This window comes from Mustela nivalis, assembly GCF_964662115.1.
Source record: "Mustela nivalis genome assembly, chromosome: 1".
NCBI lineage: Eukaryota > Metazoa > Chordata > Mammalia > Carnivora > Mustelidae > Mustela > Mustela nivalis.
The window spans coordinates 1645016-1657288 of NC_139020.1; the positions used below are offsets into that span (position 1 = coordinate 1645016).

The 12273-nt window shown below is 46.2% G+C and overlaps 3 protein-coding genes across 4 annotated transcripts in view; 2 read left to right on the forward strand and 1 right to left on the reverse strand.

The window, feature by feature from the left end:
• TSPEAR (thrombospondin type laminin G domain and EAR repeats) overlaps window positions 1-12273 on the forward strand; it is a 205494-nt gene that overhangs the window by 59889 nt on the left and 133332 nt on the right. The window lies entirely within an intron of this gene.
• CFAP410 (cilia and flagella associated protein 410) overlaps window positions 1-12273 on the forward strand; it is a 293294-nt gene that overhangs the window by 55551 nt on the left and 225470 nt on the right. The window lies entirely within an intron of this gene.
• Window positions 6242-6976, reverse strand: LOC309859928 (uncharacterized protein; the record flags this gene model as incomplete). The annotated part of the gene is made up of 1 exon (XM_082721217.1): window positions 6242-6976. The coding sequence occupies one exon, from the start codon at window positions 6974-6976 to the stop codon at window positions 6242-6244; it is 735 nt and encodes a 244-aa protein (XP_082577343.1).

Here is a 12273-nt window from a genome sequence, read left to right on the forward strand (position 1 = left end):
CAGTAATGAAATAGAAGTCTTGAATATAGCCGTAAACTAGCTAAACCCAATGTGTGCATAAAATATTCGACTCAAGAACAGCAGAAATGCATGTTCTTCTCAAGTGCCCATGGAATACTTTCCAGATTAGACCAGAAGTTAGGCCACAAAACAAATCTCAGTAAATTTTAAAAGATTGAAATTATACAAAGTTCTCTGACCACAGTGAAAAGAAAACCAATAACAGAAGAAAAATGGGAAAATTCACAAAATTAAACAACATACTGAAACAACCAACAGGTTGAGGAAGAAATTGCAAAAGATGTTGGGAAATTCCTTGGGATGAAAGCAGATGACAACACAATGAACCAGTACTTACAGAATGCAGCAGAAACAGTGCTCAGAGGCAGATTAATAGCTGTCAACACTTATAAAAAGAAGTGTTTAAACCCATAACCTAACTTCACATCTTAAGGAACTAGAAAAAGGGTAGACTAAACACAAAGCTTGCAGAAGAAGGAAACAAAGCACTGATTAATTAAAAAGAGACTAGAGCTACTACAGAGAGAATCAGTGAAACCAAAGTTGGTTCTTTGAAAAGAGCAACAGAATGGACAAACCTTTACCTAGACTGACTAGAAAAACAGAGAGAAGACTTAAGTAAAAATGGGGACATCACTACTGACCTTGCATGAGTGAAAAAGGTTAAGTGAGAATACTAACTGGGCACCGAATAATTAGATGTGATGCACAAATCCTTATAAACACACAAACTACCCAAATCAGCACCCTTCCCGGAGTTGAGCTCTAACTATGGCTCTAAATTACTGATTAGTGCACTTTGATTTCAGCCCGAATTATCATTTCTTGTAGGGTGGGTCTGTCCCCTAGCAATGAATTCTTTTAACTTTCATTTATCTTGAAGTGTCTTAATCTTTCCTTCCTACATTTGTTGGGCAGGGACTTCTTGGTTGGCAGTCCTTCATCCAGCATTTTAAACATGCCATCCCACTGTCTCCTGCCCTCACATTTCTCATGAGGAATTGGTTGTCATTCTTCCCTCTTGTGGCTTTTAAGATGCTCTCTTTGTCTTTGGATCGTTTGGTTATCATGTATCTTTGTGTGGATGTCTCTGGATTTATTCTACTTGGAGTCCATTTAGCTACTTTGATGTGTAGAATCATATTGGTTTGTTGGTTGGTTTGTTTCTTTGTTTTTTGGAAGTTTTTGTCCATTGTTTTTTCAAATATTTTTTTCTCCCCGGCCTTTTGGGGATTCCTGTCACATGCATTTTGGTCTACTTGACCATGTCGTGCAGGTCTTGTTATCTCTGTTCATTTATCCTTATTCCTTATTCCATCTACTCCTCAGACTAGAGTAGTTCAACTGTCCTGTCTTCATATTTGCTAATTCTTTCTCCCGGCTGCTCACGTGTGCTATTGAGCTCCTCTAGTGAGGTTATCATTTCACTTATTGCAACTGGTTCAATAACCCTAGAAATTTTATGTGGTTGGTTCCTTTTTTTATACTTGTGTTTTTTATTGATATTTTCGATCTGCTGAACATTATGCTCTTAGTTTCTTTTAATTCATTGTCTATGGTTTTCTCTGATTCTTAGAGTATATTAAGAGAGTTTATTTAAAGGTTTTGTCTAGAAAGTTCAATCCTTGGGCTTTCTCAGGGGCATTTTCTGCTAATTGCATTTTCCCTCTGAATAAACCATCCTTTCTTCCTTCTTTGTATACTCCATAGTTTTTGTTGAAAATTGGATGTTTTTAATATTATAATGTGATAATTCTGAATATCAGATTATCTCCTTCCCTATAGTCCATTGCTGATTGTTGTGACCTCTCGGTGTGTTTCTATTTAGTTCCCTTTTATTTCAGCCTGAATTATCATTTCTTGTAGGGCAAGTCTATCCACTAGCAATGGCCTCTATTAACTTTCATTTACTTAAACTATTTTGTAATGACTGCACTCTTTGTCAGGTGTGGTCACTCTTCTATTAGCCAGTGGTCAGAGGGTGATTTGACAGAGAGCTCCTTAATCACCTGGAGCCAAGCAATATTTTTTCCCAGTCTTTGTGGCTGGACTCTTGTGTGATGGGACCATTCTCACAACCCTGGGCCAGGCAGTTTAAAGCTCTGCTTTCATCTTCACCTCCTGCCTGTCAGAGCTGGATGTGTAGCCCATGGTGAGTGCCTAGGGTCCTCTTGGGTCCTTTCTGAGCACAGGCCTCTTGGAGGCACGTGTTGGGTCTTCTGGACTTCCAGCCACCTGTGGAAGCCTGAAAGCCTTATTCCTTCAAACATTTCATTCCCCAGATTTCTGTCCTCAGCATTATGGGGTGTCATCTATTTCCCACAACTGATAACCCTTTTACCAGGCAACAATGGGTTCATTTGACAAATTCTCTGTGTAGCTGCTTCTCGGCCTTGAAGGAGTTTCAAGTTAAGAGAAATAAGGCCAAGTCCTTGGTATGGGTACCTCCAGAGCTACTGCACAGACAACCACACTTCTCAGAGAATGGGGCCCACTGTCTCTCTCCAGAACCAGGGCCCTCACTGGGACCCAGTCCACCAGGCTGTAGTCACTTTTGTGTTGATGAAGCATTCCCTTGGTTGTTGTAAACCTTTGACCATATTCCACAGTTCAGATAAAATTGATTCTGGCAGCTTTTCCAGTCTCTTCAGTGTTTCTGTGGAGGTGAGGAGGCTCTTAGAGTTCCCCATTTCCAGTATTCTCTGACATCACTCTTAGTAGGCACAATTTTTAGAAGACCTTGTGATGGCAATTATTTGGTTGATCTCTCAGAATTTAAAATCAGCAAATGTTCTGACCTGGAATTCCCACTTCTAGGAGTTTAGACCCAGTGAAAACACACTGGTGCACACAGGTAAGTGGTGAGGACCCTCACAGTGGTGTTTGTAACAATCAAAAGTAGACAGACTTTAGATGCCTGTCCTCCTGTTTCTGCATAAATCAATAAACCAAACATTTGGGATGCTATGTGTCTAGGCAAAAGGAGCAATGATAAGGTATTATTCCTTATCAAGTTGGCAAAAATAGAAAATGTAGGCCCCCCTGCTGTGAATCTTTGCTGTCATTAAGAGGATCCAGACCCTGATGTCGAGTGATGTGGAGCATTTTTTTCATGTGTGTACTGGACATTTGTATGTCTTCTTTGGAGAACTGTCTGTTCATGTTTTCTGCCCATTTCTTGATTGGATTATTACACAACTGATGAATCACTGAAACTAATGATGTACTATATATGAGCTAATTTAACTTAAATAAAAAAAAAGAGGACCCAGACCCTCTTGTGGGCAATGCAACTTCCACATCACCATCTGACCCATTGCTCTGCATTTCCAGGAGTTCATTCTCAGATTTACTCATGCATGTGGGAAGATGCATCTGGCTGCATCTGGACACGTGTGTTCACATTTCCTCCCACCTTCTGGTCTAGACACGTTCTTACACTGTTCTGCCCTTTCTCCACTATCACTGTCTGTGATCTTCCTTTCCTAGCTGCTCTCTGCCAACCCAGCCCAGCAGGCAGGAGCTCCAGAGACTGTGTCCTGTTCTCTGCCTTCTGCATTCCAGCAGATGGCCTGGTGCCAGAACAGAGGACTTTCTGGTGTCTATGAATGTAGGCATGAGTTCAGGATGCCCACCTGTCCCAAGAAGACCTTCTGGACACTGGACAAACTGACTGCCAGTCTCCTCTGTCCCCACCTCCCAGCAAGACTGTGACCTGTGCTGACCTTTGGGACAGCCCCCACCTGTGCATGGGGAGGAGCTGCTCCTACTCACAGTGGGTTGGAGTCTTTGTTCTCAGCCCACAGGATTTTCCTGGAGCAAAGCTTCAGACCTGTCATGGTAGCCAGACCGTGGAGTGATGACCTGAAGTAGACATGGCTGGCTGGCAGAGCTCCCGGGCCCCCAAAGGCAGCAGTATAAGCCCCAGAGAGGAGTGGCAGAGACACAATAGCCAGGGTGCTGGCTACTGGTCACATGACTCCCCTGGGTCCCCTGTTTTCAGATGAGCTGTGAATCCCCTTTGTCAACAAAACCACACAGGAAACAGAGGGAAGGGGCGCGAGACATTATTCAAGTACTCAGCAGATAGGGAGCTGCATGGTCTGACTGACCCTGGGGCAATGTGGGGCTGAGGAAGTCTTCTGCTGCCTATCAGGCCTGGGAGGGTCCATGGTCTCTCCCTTTCAGGGTGTCCTGGGGTGCTTTGGGGGCATTTTATGTGGGGAATGCAGATATGGCTGGGTCATCCCTGGAAGGACTTTCATGATGACAGATTCACTGGCTGGGAAAGGGAAGGGCTGGGCTTTGGGGCTTTTTCCTGAGTCAGAGTGGGGTTGGAGCACAGCAGCAAGTGGGGGTACTTTAGGGGATGGTCTAGGTGAGCTGGGCAGGACCCTGAGGGGAAGCTCATGGGCATGTAGCTAGCTGGGCTGGGGGGAGGGCTGGGTACACAGGAATTGTCCCAGAAGAGCCATGCGGGGGTCTCGGTGGCCACGGGAACTCCCATAGCCCAGGGGAGGCAGCAGGTAGGCCAGGGGACAGCCTGTGGAGCAGCCGCTGTGGCTCATGGTGGCCTGGCGTTGGGTGGGCTCAGGGTGGAGGTCGGGGCTGGTCAGAGGCTCCTTTCCTGGGCGGCCTTTATGGGATCCTGGCAACAAGCCATACGGGCGGCTCTCTACTGTGTTTTCCCAACATGTCATCCCTCAGTTTCCTCCTCGTAAAGAGGGCGTGGGGAGCTCACACCTGCAGTTGATGCCTGCAGTTGTGCAGGTCTATGAGAACGGCTAGGGCTGTGGGAAGCTGGTGGTTTTGCTGTGAACAGATCAAAGGAGTAGCGCATGGGCTCAGGGCACTCAACGCCTCGAGGCTGTGCAAGTGAGACTCCAGACTGGGGGACTGCGGAGCTCAGGGGCCTGGCGCCAGACACTCCAGGTGCCATCGCCAAAGTGGGGCATGGGAGTTTATCGGCGTCCCTGCAAGGGGTCTACATGGCTAGATGCACGGAGGCAAGGGGCCTGTACCGAGGACAGGGCCCTGGGTGGTGTAGACTGAAACCAGAAGGGTCTTCACCAGCAGTGGCGGCATGGCCCGGGAGACTGGGGAAACGCCTGGAGATTCACAGGTCACTTGTGCAAACTGCTCAGGGCCAGTGTTCCTGGGCTGAGGAGTGGACAGGCCAGTGTTGGCCACGCTGGCAGGTGATCTTGCTGGATGTCCCCACTCCTGTCCACCAGTGTCCTCACGTGACATCTCTGTCATCCTGACATCTGAGCAGCCCGCTGTTCACAGCAATTCAAGGCCTGATGGTTTCTCAGTTCACAGGGAAGGCCCCGCACCAGGTCTCCATGCCCTCAGGCTCCCAGGCGGAGTCCAGACCTATCAGGTGATGGCCTTCAGAGTCCCGCCTAGGATGGAATCCTGGGGGTCCTGTCACTGACCCGTAATATTTTGTTTCAAACCTAGTTGTTTTCTTTGGGGCCTTGGAGCAGTGCCTCCCCCACGCCACCACCTTTCTGCTAAATGGGTACAGCCTGTAGGAGGACCCCAGGGGGACCCCAGGCCCATAGGGGCTGTGCTGCTGCAGCAACCAGGCCAGCTCGTCTGGGGCCAGTTTGCCCAGCTGGGGCAGTGGGTGGAAATGGGCCAGGGGCTGAGAACTCTCAGACCACGACCCGTGTGCAGGTGGCCAGCTTTGGGAAGCCCTGGGCATGCAGGGTCCAGGAGCCCTGACCTTCCTGGGCCAGGGTGTGCCTCCCACCCTGGGGCCCTGCCCTGTGGGATTTCTCAGTCCCTCATTCCTAGAAATGTTCCCGGATGGAGGAGACCAATGTCTGGTCAGACCCCTGCACCCCCACCCCCATGAGGGTCGGAAGAAAGGAAGCAGATGCGCTGGTGAGTGAGTTTATTGGGGTGTCTGAGCAGGCGCCGAGAGGTCAGCAGTTGAGGCCACGGGACCCGAGCCGAGAAAGTGGGAGGGAAGGACGGGGGACCCGGAAGTGCTGGAGGCCCCTCCTGGGAGCAGGAGCCCTGGGGGGCAGCGGGGTCAGCGTTCTGGGGAGCCTTAGGTCAAGGTCAGGTCAGCAGAGTGGACGCATGGAAGACCCTGTCCTGGGTGTGGGCAGCCACCTAACACAGGTCAGGACCGGACTGAGGGGGCGGGGAGGACCACGGTCACTGGGTGGGTCCTGAGCCCAGCTGGCCCCGGGGAAGACGGGCCCCATCAGCAGCAGGACTTCTGGGCGGAGGTGGGCACGCAGCAGGCGGGCCTGCACACGGGGCGGCAGAGCAGGGACATGCAGGAGGATGGTCTGCAGCAGGACAAGGAGCAGGGGCTGGGCTGGCAGCAGGAGGAGGGCCCAGAGCAGACAGGGGTGCAGCAGACGGGCTTACAGCAGACAGGGGTGCAGCAGACAGGGGTGCAGCAGACAGGGGTGCAGCAGACGGGCTTGCAGCAGACAGGGGTGCAGCAGACAGGCTTGCAGCAGACAGGGGTGCAGCAGACGGGCTTGCAGCAGACAGGGGTGCAGCAGACGGGCTTGCAGCAGACAGGGGTGCAGCAGACGGGCTTGCAGCAGACAGGGGTGCAGCAGACGGGCTTGCAGCAGACAGACACACAGCAGTTTTCCTGGCAGGGAGAGGAGCTGCAGCAGGCAGGCTGGCAGGAGCTGGTGCAGGCTGATTGGCAGGGACCAGATCCGCAACTTGCAGGGGTGCAGATGAGGGTCAGGCAGGAGGCCGGGGCACAGCATGTGGGGGCGCAGCTGCTGGACTGGCAACAGCTGGGGGCACAGCAGGGGGGCTCGCAGCAGCTCTCTTGGCAATTGTCCACCTGCCAGGAGGAGCTGGTACAAGCAGTGGGTGAGCAGACGCGGCTGCCACAGTTCGGGTCACTGGAGCAGACAGACAGGGTGGACGCAGCCACCACGTAGGTCCTGGAGCAGCAGGTGTCTGCCATGCTGGAGTTCTGTGCTGTGAAATGAGCAGGACAGGGGTGTGTGTGACCAGTGTGTGAGTGGGGTGCTGGGGGCATCAGGGCTTTTATATCTGTCCCTGGGGTGCTGAGCCTCACGTGAGTCTCCCCAGCCTTCCTTTTCCTTGTTATTGCTCCAAGTGTTTCCTGACAACCCTCATTAATTGATTTGCTGTAAGATATTTGTAACAGCGTCCCCAAGACGCTGAATGTGTCTGGTGATGGCTGCTGGCTTGTGTCCAGAAAGCAAACGCTGAGAGGCAGATGTGGGCTGACTGGCTCACGGTCAGGTGTGTCTAAAAGAGGGGCTCCTCTTTCCATTTTTGCTTGTGTATCTGTGGCGTGAATTCTGGTGTGCTCTGCACGGGGCTCAGACACACCTCACCAAACAAGGGTGTGTTGGCTCGGGGGACTGCCCCCTCCCCTGCTCCACCTGCAGACTCAGACCCTGGGGGGGGGACTCCGACAGTCCACCCCAGACTGCCCTTGTCCCCCGTTCATCTCGTGATTACCAAATGATGTGCCTCTTCTGTTCTTGAGCTTTCCGTTTTATTATTTATTTATTTTTAAAACGTTAATTTCGTAAAGTTTTTATTTTTATCACCTGGTGCTCGTCACAACAAATGCTCTCTCTAATCCGCACCCTACTTCCCCACCCACTCTGGTGACCATCAGTGTGTTCTCTAGAGTTAAGTCTGTTTATTGGTTTGTCTTTTCTTTTCCCCCTTTGCCTATTTGTTTGTCTCTTAAATTCCACGTACAAGTGAGGTCATATGTTATTTGTCTTTCTCTGACGTATTTCACTCAGCAGAATACTCTCTAGCTCCGTCCGTGTCAGTGCAAATGGCAAGACGGCATTCTTTTTTATGACTGTGTAATATTCCGTTGTCTATAGGCACCACATCTTCTTTATCCACGCATCAGTGCACGGACATTTGGGATCGTCCCATAGTTTGGCCACTGTAGATAATGCTGCTATAAACACCAGTGTGCATGTATGCCTTTGAGTTAGTATCTTTGTATCATTTGGGGAAATACTCAGAAATACAGTTGCTGGGTCACAGGGTAGCTCTACTTTCAACTTTTTGAGGACTCTCCACACTGTTTTCCAGAGCGGCTGCCCCAGCTTGCATTCCCACCAACCGTTCACAAGGTTCCCCTTTCTCCACACACTCGCCAACACCTCTTGTTTCTTGTGGTGTTGATTTGAGCCATTCTGACTGGCGTGAGGTGGGATCTCACCGGGGTTTGGATTTGTATTTCCCTGATGCCGAGTGATGTGGAGCATCTTTTCGTGTGTCTGTTGGCCCATTTGGGTGTCTCCTTTGCAGAAATTCTGTTCATGTCTTCTGCCCATTTTTTGATTTTTTGGGGTGGTGAGTTTTACAAGGTCTTTATAGATCTTGGATACTCACCCTTTATCAGGTGTGTCATTTGCAAACATCTTCTCCCATTCCGTGGGTTGTGTTTTAGTTTTGTTGGTTGTTTCCATTGCTGTGTGGAAGCTTTTTACTTTGGTCAAGTCCCAACAGTTAATATTTGCTTCTGTTTCCTCGCCTCAGGAGACATGTCTAGAAACATGTTGTTATGGCCGATGTCACAGAAATTACCGTCAATGTTCTCTTCCAGGATTTTTATGGTTTCAGGTCTCACATTTAGGTCTTTCATTCATTTTGAATTTATTTTTGTGTGTGGTGTAAGAAAATGGTCCTGTTTCATTCCTCTGCATATGGCTGTCTAGTTTTCCCAACACAATTTGTTGAAGAGACTGGTTTTTTTTCCATTATCTATTCTTCCCTGCTTGGCCGAAGTTTAGTTGACCATATAGGTGAAGGGCCATTTCTGGGTTTTCTACTCTTCCATTGATCTATGTGTCTGTTTTGTGCCAGTGCCATACTGTCTTGTTGATGACAGCTTTGTACTAGATCCTGAAGTCTGGAATTGTGATGCCACCAACTTTGGCTTTCTCTTTCAAGATTGCTTTGGCTATTCATGGTCTTTTGTGGTTCCAAACAAATGTTAGGATTGTTTGTTCCAGCTCTGAAAATGCTGGTGGTACTTTGATAGGCATTTACTGAATGTGTAGATCGCTTTATAGAGTATAGACATTTTAAAGATGTTTGATTTCCAGTCCATGAACATAGAATGTTTTTCCAATTCTGTGTCATCTTAATTTCTTTCACCAGCATTTTATAGTTTTCAGATTACAAGTCTTTCAACTCTTTGGCTAGGTTTATTCCCAAGTACCTTATTATTTTTAAAAACATTTATTATTTATTTATTTATTTATTTGAGAGGGAAAGACAGTGCATGAGCAGTATGGAGGAACAGGAAAGAGAGAGACTGGGAATCTGAAGCGGACTCCCTGCTGCAGGGGAGCCCAACTCAGGGCTTGATCTTACCACTCTGAGATCATGACCTGAGCCAAAATCAAGAGTTGGATGCTTAACTGACTGAGCCACCCAGGCACCCCCGTATCTTATTATTTTTGATGCCATTATAAATGTGAATGATTCCCTAATTTCTCTGTCTGCTGCTTCATTTCTGATGTGTAGAAATAGAACAGATTTCTGTACATTGATTTTGTATCCTGGCACTTTACTGAATTCATGAGCCAGTTCTAGCAGTTTTTTGATGACATCTTTGGGTTTTCTATATAGAGTATCATGTTGTCTCAAATAGAGGAAGTTTGGCATCTTCTTTGCCAATTTGGATGCCTTTTATTTCTTTTTGTTGTCTGATTACTAAGGCTAGGACTTCCAACACTAAGTTGAATGACAGTGGTGAGAGAGGACATCCCTGTCGTCTTCCTGACCTTAGGGGAAGAGCTCTGTTTTTCTCCACTGAAGATGATGTTCACTGTGGATTTTCTTATATGGACTTTATTATGTTGAGGTATGGTCCCTCTATCCCTACTTTGTTGAAGCCTTTTTCATAAATGGATTTTGTACTCTGTCAATCTTTTTCTGCATCTGTTGAAATGATCATGTGTTTCTTAGCCTTTCTCTTATTGATGTGATTTATCACATGGATTGATTTGCAAATATTGAACCATCCTTTGAATAAATCCCACTCAATCATGGTGAATTTTCTTTAATGTATTGTTGGTGTTAGAGAGGAGAAGGGAGTTGGGGTAAACTGGAAGGGGAGGTGAACCATGAGGGACTGTGGACTCTGAAAAACAATCTGAGGGGTTTGAAGGGAGGGAGTGTGGGAGGTTGGGGGAACCAGGTGGTGGGTATTATAGAGGGCACGGATTGCATGGAGCACTGGGTGTGGTGAAAAAATAATGAATACTGTTTTTCTGAAAATAAATTAATTAATTTAATTAAAATAAAGTAAAATAAAATAAAAAGATCAAAAAAATGTATTGTTGGATTCAGTTCGGTAGTACCGTATGGAGAATTTTTGCATCCATGTTCATCAGGGGTATTGGCCTGTAGCTCTCTCTCTCTCTCTCTATTTTTTTTTAGCAGTGTATTTATCTGGTTTTGGTATCAGGGTAATGCTGTTCTCATAGAATGAATTTGGAAATTTTCCTTCCTTTTCTATTTTTTGAAATATTTGAGACAAAAAACTATTAGCTCTTTAAGTGGTAGAATTCCCCGGGGAAGTCATCTGGTCCTGAACTTTTGTTTTTTGGGAGTGTTTTGATTATTGATTCAATTCTTTTGCTGGTTATGGGTCTGTTCAAATTTTCTATTCCTTCCTGTTTCAGTTTTGATATTTTGTATGTTTTAAGGAATTCACCATTGTTTCCTGGTCGTTACCTTGTGGGCATATAATTTTTCATGATATTCTCCTATAATTGTATTTTTGTGGGGTTTATTATTATTTCTCCTCTCTCGTTTGTGCTTTTATTTTATTTTATTTTTAAATTTCTTTTCAGCGTAACAGAATTCATTGTTTTTGCATCACACCCAGTGCTTCATGCACTACGTGCCCTCTTTAACTGGGTTCCTCTCTCTCACTCTCTTTTTTGATGAGTCTGGCTAGGGGATTTATCAATTTTATTGATTTTTTTTTCCCAAAGAACCAGCTCCTGGTTTCGATGATCTGTTCTCTGTTTTGTTTTGTTTTTTTAGTTTATCATTTATTTGTGCTCTGATCTTTATTATTTCCCTTCCTCTGTCAGCTTTATGGTTCATTTGTTGTTCTTTCTCTAGCTCCGTCAGGTGTAAGGTTAGGTTGTGTATTTGAGATTTTTTGCTTCTTGAGGTAGGTCTCTATTGCCATATACTTCTCTCTTAGAACAGCCCTTGCTGCATCCCAAAGGTTTGGAATACTGAGTTTTCATTTTCATTTGCTTCCATGTATTTTCTTATTTCTTCTTTAATTTCCTGGTTAACCCATTCATTCTTTATTTTTTTTATTGTGTTATGTTAGTCATTATACAATACATCCTTAGTTTTTGATACAGTGTTCCAAGATTCATTGTGTGTGTACAACACCCAGTGCTCCATGCACTACACACCCTCCTTAATGCCTATTCATTCTGTAGTAGGATGTTCTTTAACTTCTGTGTATTTGTGTCTTTCCAGTTTTTTTCTTGTGTTTGACTGCAAGTTTCACACTGTCGTAGTCTGAGGATGTGCATGGTATCTCGCTCTTTTTGTACTTATTGAGGGGTGCTTTGTGACCCCGTGTGTGATCTGTTCTGTGCACTCCAGAAGAATGTGTCGCTGCTGCTTTGAGGGAAATGTTCCGAATATTCTCTGAAGTCCATCTGGCTCACTGTGTCATTCGAAGCCACTGTTTCCTTCTTGATTTTTTGCTGAGATAATGTGTCCATTGTTGTTAATAGGGTAGTAAAGTCCCTTCCTACCATTGTATTATTACCAGTGAGTTCCTTTGTATTCATTATTAACTGTTGTATATGTTTGGGTGCTCCCAAATTACGGGCATAAATATTTCCAATTGCTAGATCTTCTGATCTTCTCGTTGGATTATCCCCTTTATTATGATACAATGCCCTTCTTCCTCTCTTGTTACAGTTTTTGGTTTAAAATCTAGTTTGAGGGGCATTTGGGTGGCTCAGTAGGTTAAAGCCTCTGACTTTGTCTCAGGTCATGGTCTCAGGGTCCTGGGATCGAGCCCCACTTCAGGCTCTCTGCTCAGCGGGGAGCCTGCTTCCTCCTCTCTCTCTGCCTGCCTCTCTGCCTACTTGTGATCTCTGTCAAATAAATAAATAAATAAATAAATAAATAAAAATCTTTAAAAAATCTAGTTTGCCATAATGGCTTTCTTTTGACATCCATTTACATGATAGATGTTTCTCTATG